The sequence below is a fragment of the Castanea sativa genome, chromosome 1 (genome assembly GCF_040712315.1).
Source record: "Castanea sativa cultivar Marrone di Chiusa Pesio chromosome 1, ASM4071231v1".
Lineage (NCBI taxonomy): Eukaryota > Viridiplantae > Streptophyta > Magnoliopsida > Fagales > Fagaceae > Castanea > Castanea sativa.
Window position 1 is genome coordinate 88,875,510 of NC_134013.1, and position 14,354 is coordinate 88,889,863.

Genomic DNA, 14,354 nt, shown 5'->3' on the forward strand with positions numbered 1-14,354 from the left:
ATTGATTAATAGTAAGTTTCGTTCCCTTTCACCTGATATGATCAAATGGGTACAAGTTGAGCAAAAACCTAATTGACTGAACTCGTGAATACTCTTTTTTTTTATACAAGATAGAACCCGTGAACACTCTTTGGGATTAAAGTGGTAATTAAACCTACTTTTAATTATTATTATTATTATTATTTTGGGAGGAATTATTATTATTATTATTTCTCTATTTTGTATTTAAAACGTTACTTTAAGTGACTTTTTGTCTCTCGGTCGTGTAAAGTGCAAACTCTCTCTCTAACTCCCGCTCCAAAACATATATATATAAATTTAAAAAAAAAAAAAAAAAACACTTTTGAAAACACAAACAACGTTGTTGCTCAGATTTATCAGAGGTACTCTCTCTCTCTCTCTCTCTCTCGCTCTATCTCAATATTGTGTAAATTTTTATTATATGATAATTGATTAACAACCGCCTGTCATTCTCGTTTTCTGACAAAACAATCGGGATTTTCAATAACATCTAAAAAAGACTTAAATTTTAGATTTTCTTCACCATTAATTAAAACCCAAATCCCATATTAGTTATGAATCTTATGATAATCATTCTAAATCTTTTTTTTTTTTTAAATGTTTCAGACTCGCTTTTAGGGTTTCTCTGCTTTCTATTCCGTGTTTGTTTTGACGGAAAATAGTTTCTTGGGAAAAAAAAAATTTCACTTCAAGGGTTTATACTATATAGAAGTTATAATTTTATTGATTTATGAAGTGGGTTCAGCGAAAGTTTATCTCTTTTTAAATTTTCCTTCTTTAAATGAAAAAATTTACACATTGGATTTTTTTTGGGGGTTGGGGTTTTGGGGGTTTAAGAATTTGTTCTATATTCTAAATTTGTGGTGTGAAAAGTTTCTTTATTGAATTTTAACTTCTGTGGAAAAAAAAAAAAAAAATCCTGTCAAATAGATATACTTCCTTGGAAAATTGTTATTTTTTAGAATCTGGGTTTAGTTTTCTTCTGAAGAATCAGTTTTTGTTCAAATGAATTAAAAGGAGAAGATTTTTCAATTCAATTCCTTGTTTGGTTGCTTGTAATTTAGAAGATTTTCTTTTCTGTTTCATTTTTGGGTTATGAAATTGGAGCTGGGGGTTACATGGTAAATATGCACAATATTTGATTGCAGGTATAATGAATATGTAATCTTTGAGCTTATTTCTTTTTAGAATCTGGGTTTAATTTACTTCAAAAGAATTGGTTTTTGCTCAACTAATCAATGGGATAACTGTTATAATGATGCTCAATGTTTGGTGGCATGTAATATAGAAGAAAATAATTTTTCTTTTCCTTTTTTGGGTTATGAAATTGGAGCTAGGAATCCAATGGTAAAATATGCATACTACTTGATTGCAGGTATATATATATATATATATATATATATATATATATATATATATATATATATAAAGAAGTCCAAAGATTACACATTCATTATACCTGCTATATATATATATATATATATATATAGAATCTGGTTTGCCCAGTTTTTCTTCTAATTTCTTTCCTGAAATCAATATGCCCTGTTGTAATGTGACATGGAATGCTAGTATTTTTGTAGTGAAACTTATTGTTGGATGATGTTAGTGTTGGAAACAATAAATTACTTTTGGGGTTAGAATATGAAGCGTAAGCGAGGGCACAAGAAAGGAAAACCAAAAGCGGCCCCTGTGGTGAGTAAGAATGAGGTATCCATAAATTTGGTGAGTGTAAATACGGAAGATAATTCGGGTTTGGATGGTTTTGGGAATGATAACAAATATGAATCTGGAATGGAGGTTGATACACCTTCTTCAACGGGGACTGACCAGCCATACAATGTTGCAAGTATTAATCCCGATGGTTCCATTGATAAGGCAATGGGGAAGTCAGTTGGGCGTGTGAAAGTGAAACTGAGGACAAGTAAGATGTTGGAATCTCAACATACTTCTTCCGATGCACCCACGCACAGTGACACTGATAAGAGTAGCCAGCAAATGGGTTTTGAAAGGCAAGGTGTAGGTGTGGAGAGAATGGAAGATAGTGCAAACTCATTGCCTATTGGTGTTTCAGGAAATCCAGCTAAGAAAGCTGGGAGTATCAAGATTAAATCATCGATGATCTTGGGTAATCCAAGTGTTTATCAAAGTGGTGGTAGTGCTGCTGTGGCTCAGGGTGAGAATCCACACCAGAGAGAACTAAAGATACCTCATCAGGATGCTCAATTTAGCAAGCAAGAACTTGATGATTGCTTGACGGTATGTTGGAAAGTTTAAGATGAATCTTTGTTTAAACTTCTGATTTTGCAAACTTTTTAACATCTTGTTGCTATTTTCTTTTTTAAATATCTGCATATGAGCATATTCTTGTCTTCATTTATCCTTCCACAGGTGATAAAGAAGGTAATGAAAATGGATGCAGCTGAGCCCTTCAATGTCCCTGTGGATCCTGTAGCTCTGGGAATTCCTGTAAGTATGAATATGCACAAATACAGTATTTAGTTAGGGTCAAACACTAAAATTATTTATAGTCCACAATGGATGGTAATTTCTTAGGTTATACCATCATGTTGTCGTACCCTGTCTCTTTTATTTGACTAATGAAATTCTTCCCTTGGGGTGGGTGGTGTTTGTTTGGAACCAGGATTACTTTGATGTCATAGATACACCAATGGATTTTGGAACGATATGTGGCAATCTTGAAAATGGTGTGAAGTATATGAACTCAGAGGATGTTTATAAGGATGTACAGTACATTTGGGAGAATTGCAATAAGTATAACAATAAAGGTGACTATATTTTGGACCTTATGAAGCGGGTGAAGAAGAATTTTATGAAGTATTGGACAGCTGCTGGGTTATACAGTGAACAACAATGGGGAACTAAGGGTGAGACTTCTGTGGTTATGCTCTCTTCCAGTTAATTCCTTTCAATTTTTTTCATCAAGCTGAATTTGGTTTGTGCATTTCTTATTCTGTGAGTCTAGTGAATATAAATAAAAATTTGATGAGCAATGCAATTGATGAGTGTGGTCATTGGCAAAAACTCTGCCCTTGTTTTTTGAATATCTTTGCCTTCTCTTGGGTATTCAGGAACTAATTGTTTTGAAATATGTGTTGAATTATGTACATCGAAATTTCTTGCATGGTCTATCAATTAATAGTGATCTTAAAGTTGTTGTTCTAACAATTAGACTTTTTGGATAAATAGAAGCTTTATTACAAAAGGGCAACTCAAGTACACAGGACGCATACAGGAGCATTGTTTAAAAATTGTAGTTTAATATTCACACAGTCAATGAAATCAAGTGAGGAAGAAGAAAAACTTTTGGTGATTAAGGCAATGTGTTTATGACTAGGTTTGCACACACAGCTGATAGGTACTTTTTTCTTGCAGTAAGCCTCTGCTGATTTTTTTATGCGTATATGTTCTTGCCGATGAATATGGTATCCGTTTTTCATACTATGCTGTGATGTAGTTATTTGCTTGCCAAGTTAATATGAACTTTAGAGTTATGTATATTGGCGGGTTCCAATTAGTTCAAATGGTAAAGTCTCTTGTCGTCAAATAAGAAATTTGGGGTTTGAACCCTGCCTACCGTTGTCTTGATGTGATAATAATGAGCAATCATCATGGAGCAGATGTCATAGGTTGAAATTCTATCTATCAAAAAAAGAGTTATGCATATTGAATAATGGCCCACTGTGCAATCATCTTGCCTTGTTGCTGGTATAAAGATGCCAGCTTTCATTTTCCTGACAGCAGTCTGAGCATTATTTATTTCCATTGTGTTAGGGGCTGAAAGCATTCAAGTTGAGGATGTTTCTGTGTCCAGTCAGGGAAAAGTGCATGTAAAAGGCAGTCAACCAAAGCAGAAGACAGGAAAACGTCATGGGTACTTTTATGCCTATAACTTCTTGTATTTAGTTGCTATTATATTCATATGGGAATGCTCCCAGATGTTCCCTGGTCCAAGGGTAAATTTCTATATGGAGCAAGTAGTAGAATAGCAGTATAGAAATATCGTAAATGGAACAATGCAATAAATAATATTTGGGTCTTTTTGACAGTTTTGGTTGTAGGGCCTGTCTACAGCCAAAATCATCAGCATGGGTATCGTATGGTTTATTGAGCGAAAAGCAGAGTTAATGTTAGGATGCACATTTTATAAAGGCTATCATTTCTGGTAGTTTTTAGGTTGTATTTGTGCAAAAGCAAATGAACAGGAATTCAGATAAGTGATGGAAATTTGAAGGAGTGGAGCACTTTATAATAATTTACAGTCAGCCTAGGTCAAATTGAAAATCAATTGATAACTCATAGCTTTGCACCAAATCATCAACTAACTTAGATACTGAATAACCCATATAAGACTCAAGGAAAATACTTGAATCAGTAAAATTATCAAATGTGCCCCTTATCTTCAGATTTTAATGTTTTCTAGACTGTTAGTACTTTGTTAATTTATAAAAAACCAGAGGAAATTTATTATTGTGTGACGTCTACAATAGGACCCATGGGTTGCCAGCAGGCCCCATATAGGACCTCTTTTATATGCTTAATGTGGTTTGCACCAGAAGCTTGTCACTTCCTGACAACGGATAGTGGGAGGACAGGAATCTAGTTTTTTTTTTTTTTTTTTTTTTTGTATTTTCTGGTAATTACTTTTTCCTAAAAATTACATGTGTGTGTGTGTGTGTATATATATATGTAATTAAAAATGATAATTCAGTAAGGGAACTGGGGATTTACTTCTTTGGATTTTGAGAGTGATTACTGTCATTGTCAAAATACCAAGAAGTGATCCCAATGAGATAACCCCAAGAAGAAGTAAAGGCTTGTGACAAGCACTGTGAAGCATAGCAGGTATCATTGTCATCATTTTTTACAATTGCTTTAAGATGCTTGACAGTGATATCAGGTGCATCTGGATTCTCTCAATTGCTTTTAATAGTGAGTTTATAAAAGAGTGGCTTGAAACTTAAGTAGGAGTGTGTGTGTGTCATTGGAGTTCTGTGTGGGTGCCTGTGCGCATCATTAGAGTGCTGTGTGTGCTCACTTGCACAATAGAGAGTTTTGTCTTATTATTCTTACAAAAATGGTTCAAAAACTTTTCTTATATTGTGAAGTTCTCATTTGCAGAAGGCGCCATAAAAATGATTGTTTATGTGCAATATGTGTTCTCAAGCGTCGTAGGAGGGAGCGTGAGGAGAATGCTCGTCTTGCCAAAGGCCATATAGGAGCTACTGATAATAATTATACTGAGGAGACCCAGCAAGAGGTACAATGAGTTTGACTAATGACTTAGTGCAACTTTTCCTTGACTGTGATTGGATTTTCACTTTGTAGTCTTGCAAATGTTATGTGTAGCTGTAGAGAAGTTTTTACTTATTACACATACACGCAGTATAGGTATACATATTTAGGGATCCCAGGAAATAGCAACTTTTGGGGTATCAAATATTTTGACAGATCTGATATGCTATTTTATGACTACTAGGGGGCTGTTTGGTATGTTCTAATAACATTTTTTGTAATTTTTGGAAATACGTGTGGGTGAAAAAGTGTGTAGAAATACGTGTAATGTTGTTTAAAATCTGAAAACTGTTGTTTAAGTTGTAGTACCAAACACCCCCTGGGTTTCTGATTTTTGAAAATTTTAACAGAGGCAACATATATGAAAGTTTTATGTTTTTCTTTTTCTTTTTTTCAAAAGATGTATGATTATTATTTTAGTTATTGTATGACATTATGAACTTTTTTTTGCATTGGCTGTTAAAGGAAGGTCAACATGTGGAAAGTCCTAGTGCTGAAGATTCATCATCAAATGATGAATCACTAGACCCAGATGCAGATGCTGAGGTACAACAGAAAGTAGAGGAGGTGAAATTGGATGTTCCTGAGGAGCAGCATGGCCCTTTGGAGGAGAAGCAAGGGGAGGAGGAAGAGGAGGAAGAAGACGAAGAAGAAGAGGAGGAGGAGGAGGAGGATGAGGAAGAGAATGAGTTAGAGACTCAAAAGAAACATGAGAATGGAACTCCAGAGCAGCCACAGTTTGGTGAGAGATCAGAGGAGGAGCATGAGAGACAGCCTAAGCTAAGAATTGTGGAGAAGTCAGGTGTTGGAGTTCGAGTTGATACTCAGAAAGAGGATATATTGATGAGGCAGGAAGCCAAAACTGCTGCAGTTCAACAACAGAAACATAAGGTATTTTGAATCATTGTTTTGGCATCAATTGTGCGATCCTTAATTTAAATATACATAACAACTTGTTCTGCAAATTCATGATGGAGAATGGCATAGCTTTCCTTCATTTTACCACCAATTTACCTTGCCATTAACCTGTCATTTCAAAAGTACAGAATTAAACTCTAAGAGGTATCATCATTAAATCATTTCAATGTTGGTGCGTGTATATCAGAATGTGCCTTATAATTATTGGGTAATCTTCAAGCTTATCAGGCATGCTTAAATAAGAAGGATGTATTTGCTATTAGCTAAATGTACCTTACATTAATGCTAGATCACCCAAATTTCTGTTGTGGGGGGAATCCTTCCTTAGTTATGAAAACAGATATCTTAATGCAGGCATATCTATAAAATATCCTTGTCAAGTGGGCATGTCTGTAAAATATCAATAATCTTTCTTTGAATTTGAATTTAAGATTCTATACATGCAATATAGCAGGCTCAAAAGTTTTTTTTCAAAATTAATTGACTTTGACCTAGTAGTGAAAGGAAATATTAAAATTTTAGTTTTATATGGGAGGTGTTGTTAAAACACAAAAATTTCACGTAGGATGCAATGGAACTTTCTTCAAGCTATAAACGGACTTGAGCTCAAGATAGACCCAAAGATTTGAATTTTATTTATTAATGTATTTGTTTCATTAACTTACACTGGACTAGAACATCCTAATTTAGATGTTGTACCTTTTACATGCTGGACACTTGAATATGCAAGTTTTACTTACAGTTTGATTTTGTCACAGGAATTACAAGAAAAGCACAAAAAATCTAAAGTGTGTAAGAACCTCGAGCTTGAAAATCCCATGCTTTTGGACTTATGCGGAATTCTCTTCCCTGACAACCATAAGTCTGTCTGGAGTGGACCCCATTCACTGAATCAGCATCATCGCTCTGCTCGTACTAGTTCCATCCATGCAGCTATTGCAACTTTCATGAAATAAATGCTTGTTCTGATGCATGTACATTGGTTGCATAGATCTGAGGTGTTGTTTTGTTTTCCTTTTTACACTCCTAAATATTTTATTGTATAGTTATTACCTAGTACAGGATCAAAGCGAAATTGAAAAACCGCTGAATGACATGGATGCCCTTCTTGCAGTGTTTGATGCTGAAGTTTACTTCTCCTTGCACTTGCTATAGGATGCATGTTGTGTCAAAGGAGAATGAGCATGCACAGCTGGATGCTTGTTTTAGAATTACTTCTCTCACAAAAGCGGCTGGACAAATGATTTCAAAAGTAGTTTCAAGTCATCAATGTAATGGTTTGTAGTTCCTTGGAGGAGGGACATAATATTACATGTGAGATTGTACATGATCTAGCAAGATTCAAGAATTTGGTTCTTCATCGTGTATCTGCAAATGACAATTCTAACTTGTAAAAGCACATTTTCAGTTTATGTTTTATGATGAGTTAGATTGCAAATGGTTTATGGCAATGCTTGGATCCTGCGCATTTTCCAAAGTCTGTACTTGACAACCAGGCTAACTAATGTCGCTTTTAGAAGTGTTGTAGTAAAACAGGAGTCATGCAAACAGCTTGTACCTTAGATCAAGGCAAAACGTACGTCAGCCAATACCTCTATTTAGATGTATGATCTCCCCATGCAAATAGTTTGTAAGCAGAAGCTCTTTGTGCGTGCTAATTCTTCTAACAGTGTCATGTTCACTTTTCATTATAATCCATTTGACCTGTATAAAGTAAACTAGCTTGCAATATAGATTTTCATTATATAATAATTTTATAAACTTAGTTTTAAGTGTATTCTTTTTTATTTTTTTAGTCTAACAAAAATAAATAAATAAGACAATGCAGAGGTATACGACCAAAGAAGGATTAGTTTTCAATCAATGTCATTCATTTTCAAGATCCAACCCTCTATAAAAAAAAAAAGGGCACATCCAGGCAGTTAAAAATTCCAGACAATTGCATTGCAGTAAAGTTGCTCTTCTCATGCCTCAGTGACCACCAATCTGTCATAGCATAAGTGCAAATAAATGATTATACATCTGTAAGCAGTCTTCATCCTATGTCGACCACTGCATGGATATTGGCAACGTTGCAGATGGAAAATTTGCTGGACTGTATATTCAGGTGACAAAGAAGTTCATGGCATGTTTTGATGAAACCAAAAATCCATTATAATATCAGGGCAGATCATATTTCACATGACCAAGGTAGAGACCGCATGCAGGGGCCATGGGACTTGCAGCAGTCACAGTCTTTGCATTTAGGATTCTCTCAACTGAAATTATTCGGTACAAGAAAGACAAAGAATTCAGTCCAAATGAAGAAAGCAAACAGTTTTCAATCTGTATTAAAATAAACAAAACAAAGAGAGCTATAGAAAGGTAGATCACCATCTGCAATTGTCAACTCTCTGGTTCCAACAGCTTTTAGAACACCAACAAGCAGTCTAACCTGGGAAAAATTACACAGTTTCAGATGGACCGGTCGTGAATAACCTAAACTACCACTAGAAATTTTGGAGGCTATAGTCAGTAAGACAACTTGTTTGAAATATTTCTAAATGCCAAAAGCCTTTTATAGCTTAGTGATATTACCTTGTCTCCTTTATGAGGGGAACCAGGGTTTGAATGCCTTGAGCTATAAAAGGCTTTTGGCTTTTATAAAGCTTTATATATATTATCTCAAACAATTAAAATTTGGCCGCCAACAAACCTGATCATGATTTCAGAGGATATCTTGCAATGCATGAACTAATTGACAAAAGGGTAATACATTTTAGAGAAGGACATAAGTACAAACTTAATTGTTGGAATACTGAAATTTTGATACTATTTAAGTCCATATGAATAACAAGTGAACAATTAACTAAAAGGTAGATAACCTGGTGGTAAAGAAAAGAGCGTGAACGTGTTGTTACTACAAAGCAACGATGCCTTCTTCTTATGCCAAATCCAAGATCAGCTCCACCATTGAAGCCTCTTGCCTTATCATCAATTGATATAGAACTAAGAGGCAGGTCAGTCTCAGACGTGTTGGAGCTTGCATGAAGATCTTCCTGGGTTTGATCGTTTTGTCCCCTTTCAATTATTGATGGGAAATATGGATTTGTAACTACCTCGGAAACATTTAGTTCATCTAAAGTTCTCATTGGTGATTTAGCCTGAAATTGAAGTGCCATTTTACAGCTGTTAAGATAGGCAGGAGAAATTTATATTGAAAGAATATTCCCAAAAAAAAAAAAAATCAGTATTTGCCAACTATTATCCTTGTAGATTAGGAACAACCTGACAACCAGCTGCTCTAAAGGAACTAAAATCATGATGTCCAACAAGAACTTTGCATGCTTCCTGCAAGATTAATGATTTAAAAAAAAAAAAATAGGGTATAACTTGGCAAACATAATCTGTTGAAATTTGTTAACAACCTGCATAGCAAGAAGATCTAACTCCTCAGGAACATGCCATGCTCGGTCTCTCTCAAAGGTTGACAAAGATTCTGGCCCAGAGAGCAAACGGTAAAAGTACCTAAACAAGATGTTGAGCAATAATCCAAACAGTTAGTTCAAGTTTTAAAAATAATCAAACACCAAAATATAAAAACATTTATTTAAACAAAGTGAAACCACAGGTGCACTTCTGACAGTACTCCAGAGTTGAATATTAGTATATAAAAAATCCTAATCACAATCAAATAACTGGAACATATACGGCCGAAAAATTCCAACCTAAGCAATCCCTCTCTGGTTGATACCATTGTTATGTTCAAAATGGCAGACAGATGCAACACAGGGTATACATCCAACAGACTACTGTATAAGCTAAAGCTTAGTTGGAAGTAACGTAAAATTGTGAATGTCCACTTTTATTAGCTGCAGTTTGTATCAATAAAATTTGGATTAATGAGTACCTACGTGCGCTCTTTAGCTTTGAACCTAGCATGAAAATCAGCTGGAACACATCGAACATCAATCACCGTTACATCACCTTCATTCTTCTGCATAAAAAATAAAAAACAAAAATTTAAATGAAAAATGTGTCAGGATCCTATAAACAATGATGCAAGAGATGGGCAGAATGACCCCAATTCATAAGTTAAACTTGAAGTATACATTCTGGTGTGTTTTGGATCCACAAATTCATATACATACACCCAGATGCAGAAGGTTATATCGAAACAGATTAAATGGTTTCTCGTGTTCCGCAACCTAAGAAGATATCTAGCAAGTTGAGACCATCACAGATTAAGGCAGTTCAATGAATATGATGTTTTGGAACAGAATCATCCACATCCTAACCGCTAGAATTTAAACAATGGTTTGGACCGCACTAAAAAATACAGAGCATAATGAGAGTGAAGTTAGAATGACATTCAATAAAATTAGAACAAAATATATTGTAACAGCCACAACAAGCATCACCACCTCACTGCTGAAAATTTTATGGTATAGAAAACATTATGTGTAATGTGATTCTTGGTACTGTAAAATTTTAAGAGATTAGTATAATTTGGCCAATTTTTTATAAAGAAAAATCCTAAAATTAAGAGCATACAAAATTTCCATGAAATTTATTGATGTTTAGACAATTCCAGGGATAATCAATTCATAGCTGTAGAAGTATATCTTCCTGTGAAAATCCAGATATAACACATATAAATTAAAATAGGGAAATGACGGTGATGCAAATAGGAAATCTCCTTGTGACTTTGTTTGCTTATAATGTGAAGAGCGAAGCAGGTCAACCAGGGCATATGGCAAAGAGAATACAGAAGATGCATGCAGCCACAATTCTTGAAAAATTGCTAGATATAAGAAACCACACCTGTAAGAAATGGTTCACAGCTTTTTTGACCACTGTAGGTTCATGAGGTGATAACTGCATTTGAAAAGGAAAAAAACAGCAGTTCAGAAACTTAATTGAACAGCAAAACTCACAAAAATCAAAATTTGCGTGTGCGTTACAGAGAGCTTAAAAAAAGGTGTTAATATGTCATCTATATAAAGCATCATTAAGTTATGATGTTATTGACTTCAAAAATTCTAAAATCAATGCAAAGAAACACATTCATTTTTATCAACCCAAGTAACAAAAACTAGATTACAGTAAATACTAGAAACTTTAAAGTGCTTTGAAACACATGCGCACGCGCACGCACACACACAACTCTAAAATAGTCTTACATAGACTTAGGAGTATTTTTTTTTTTTTTCCTATTCATTGCTATACGAAAAACACAAATAGGGGTTCACTTCAAGTTATATCGGCACCATGAGCATATCACATATTCTCTAGAAAGAGACTTATATAATAACTAATAGTTGGCATACCACTTCACCTGGCTTTCTTTTGCTTATGCGTTCAACATCTACATGACAAACATTTGATAAGGCATGCACTCCTGCATCCTGCAGTAATGAGAAAGAGAACATCCCTGCACATCATGTCCTAGATAAAAATAGCACACGCTAAAAGATAACTAAGAGACTCATTTATTTTGAAACAACCCAAAAGGGAAGGCATAGCATATATTGTAGTGTGGAAGGAGTATTACAAAGATGAAGAGCATATTTCTGCCGCATGCAAATGCATTATTTCAAGCAAGCAGACGGTAACATCAATCAATAGACAAAGTAGTGACAGACATAATTAAGTGAGTCTTTAGATTTTTTTCATAATAAAAAATAAATTATTTGACTACTATGAAGCAAATTATCTTACCAGCTCCAACAATTTATTATTACGAGGTTAGATATAAAAATATTTTTTATCCACATACAGACTTCTATCAATGGATCCAAAGTCTTAGTAGAAACCCACAAAAAATGGTTGCAGATAAAATTATAGACAAAGGAGCAAAGCAATTCTACGTTGCATAGAACATTTATATTGATATATTTTTCTTTATACTGTGTAACAGCCAGATATATTTTTATGGAAAATGACTCATTTGCCTGTGTTCAGTTGCAACCTTAAGAATGAAAGAAAGAATTGGAAAGAAAAAGGTATACTTACCGTTCGACTTGAACAAAAAATTGAAACTGGCTGGCCAATAAATTTATGAAAAGCGTCCTACACAAACCATTAAACACCCCAGATTAGCCAAGCAACCAATATGAAACTAAAATTAGCATTCTCATCCAAGTACATCCATAAAAACTGAAAATGCAAGAACTGTACCAATTATTGACAAACAAATTACTCAAATTTTTCTTGCTACCAGGACGATAAAAAATAGAAATAATAGATAATAAGCAATAAACAAAGCAAATGCTATGACCAAAACACTTTTACAACAAATCTTAAGTGGCAAATTGTTTTTGGTTGTTACTTGCAGGCAAAAAAGTAATTTCATTGGTGGGTTCAAATTAGAACCAGTAGCAAGCTACACTCACCACCCCAACATAGCACTTCTCATAAACAAAAGACAGGACATTTTATAATTCTGGACACCAAAACTTAAGTTATGAAACTCAAAGTTTCCATTTTCCTTTGTTTTCTTCTGATTTCTCAACATCCAAACATAATAAAAGAAGCAACCAAGCCCAATTGAACTAATCTAAAAACTCATTTAATCCACTTTCTACAATGTGATACCTTCATTAATTCCAAAAACAAAAACAAAAAACTCACTTTAACTCCATTTTCTCAACAATCAAACAGAGACTTATTGGTGTAATTTTAGCAATCAGGAACTAACACACTGTTCCTTAATCATAAACTCAAAATTTCTTTGGCTCCAAAGAACTAAAAAAACAAAAACAAAAAATACAAAATTTTAAAATAAATAAGTACCTGAAGAACCCCAACGACTGTACGGCAATTGAGCTGTTGCTGGGACCCAGAGAAACGAGTCCCAATGTACTCTATTGCGACCAGGTACCGTTGCATTCTAGGATTTGGATTCGTGGGCTTTTCCGATTGTTCTTGTTCTTGTTGTTGTTCCTCTTCGTCTTTGGAGTCGGTGGTGGTTTTTGCTATTTTGGAGGGTCGTTGAGGGGCCTCGGAGGGGGTGTCTAGCAAGTGCTTTGGACTTTCCGTCATGGGTCACTATTTTTTTTTCTCTCTTGCTTTCCCAGCTTCCAAACAGTACCGTAGTAGGGGTTTTTCTGGTTCTGAAATGTTGAGGGCATAGGGTTTAAGGGTTTTAGCTGGTGTTTGGGTGCACGGTTCTGTTGTTCCCAACCTGGATTGGAATGAATATTAGTATATTACTTTGAGGCTTTGAGCAATGCTATAAACACAAAACCTTTTACGATATTTTTAATAACAATTGAATTGAAAAATTTTTACTAGTTCCAATTTGGATAGTGTCCGCAAGTCGAATTTGTACCAAACATAGACTCGACGGAACCAATTCATGTGGGAAAGAACGGAACTTGCTGTTGACCATGAAAGAATGTCGAATCAGACCTCATCAAGTGAAAGGCGGGTATCGGTTAGATTCAGGTTTGTGGCAGTGGAGTAAATTTCACCAAATCGGCCAAACTTTCATTGGATCTAGCCAAGATCTCCTTATATCGATGGAGAGAGAAATCTAAAACTTACTAAAAATACAAGCAAAATCTGACTGGAATATTGTAGAGGATGACAAAAAGACCCTTATATGGATGAAGAACTAGTCAAAAAAGGGTGGAAAATAGGAGTTTTAGGCAAGTCGAGTTTGTCGGGTTTGAATCTCTTTCACCTGTCACTTGAACCAACCTTGTCAGATCTTCATCTTCTAAACTGCCGCCAACCACCATGCTCATCGAATCAATCGAGTTTGGGTTGGATGGCAGTGGATCAGAAGATTCCAACAGGTTTGGTTGGTTTGTAGACACCATTGACATTGCTTTTTTTTACCTACTACTAACAATCTATCACATCAATAGTTGTAAATTTTTTGTGTCTATAAACTTTCTCTATTACTTGTTTTGGGGGAACTAGAGAGGAGGAGGTGGGTCCAACCAAAAAGAATAAAAAGGGGTAGGCATGATCATGGCCAATTGTCAATCATGCTTCTAACGGGGGGTTTTGAGTTTTGACATGATCCTTTCGATGTGCAAATTCTCCCACTCATTATTGATCGACAGATTGGATGAAGCTACTTGTCACCCAATTTTGGGTGGATGGTGATAGGT

General features: G+C 34.9%; 2 protein-coding genes across 5 annotated transcripts; one reads left to right on the forward strand and one right to left on the reverse strand.

Moving 5' to 3' along the window:
- The first annotated feature begins 270 nt into the window (after positions 1-270).
- Positions 271-7,690, forward strand: LOC142619018 (uncharacterized). 3 transcript variants are annotated; one of them, XM_075792094.1, is made up of 9 exons: positions 271-383; positions 1,591-2,277; positions 2,410-2,487; positions 2,663-2,906; positions 3,814-3,913; positions 5,161-5,299; positions 5,800-6,225; positions 7,011-7,250; positions 7,367-7,690. In XM_075792094.1, the coding sequence occupies exons 2-8, from the start codon at positions 1,663-1,665 to the stop codon at positions 7,206-7,208; spliced, it is 1,800 nt and encodes a 599-aa protein (XP_075648209.1). In that variant the 5' UTR covers positions 271-383; positions 1,591-1,662; the 3' UTR covers positions 7,209-7,250; positions 7,367-7,690. The 3 variants fall into 3 exon arrangements, with proteins under 3 accessions (XP_075648209.1, XP_075648213.1, XP_075648221.1); XM_075792098.1 differs by having other exon boundaries at positions 1,602-2,277; XM_075792106.1 differs by having other exon boundaries at positions 1,628-2,277.
- A 411-nt stretch (positions 7,691-8,101) lies between these two features.
- LOC142619040 (uncharacterized) lies at positions 8,102-13,347 on the reverse strand. 2 transcript variants are annotated; one of them, XM_075792125.1, is made up of 11 exons: positions 13,027-13,347; positions 12,247-12,303; positions 11,562-11,639; positions 11,056-11,109; positions 10,146-10,228; positions 9,660-9,759; positions 9,520-9,582; positions 9,117-9,395; positions 8,948-8,985; positions 8,626-8,686; positions 8,370-8,510 (listed from the first exon to the last, which is right to left on the reverse strand). In XM_075792125.1, exons 1-10 carry the CDS (start codon positions 13,273-13,275, stop codon positions 8,662-8,664), a joined length of 1,026 nt encoding a protein of 341 aa, XP_075648240.1. In that variant the 5' UTR covers positions 13,276-13,347; the 3' UTR covers positions 8,370-8,510; positions 8,626-8,661. The 2 variants fall into 2 exon arrangements, with proteins under 2 accessions (XP_075648234.1, XP_075648240.1); XM_075792119.1 differs by lacking the exon at positions 8,948-8,985 and having other exon boundaries at positions 8,102-8,510.
- Between the last annotated feature and the right edge of the window lie 1,007 nt (positions 13,348-14,354).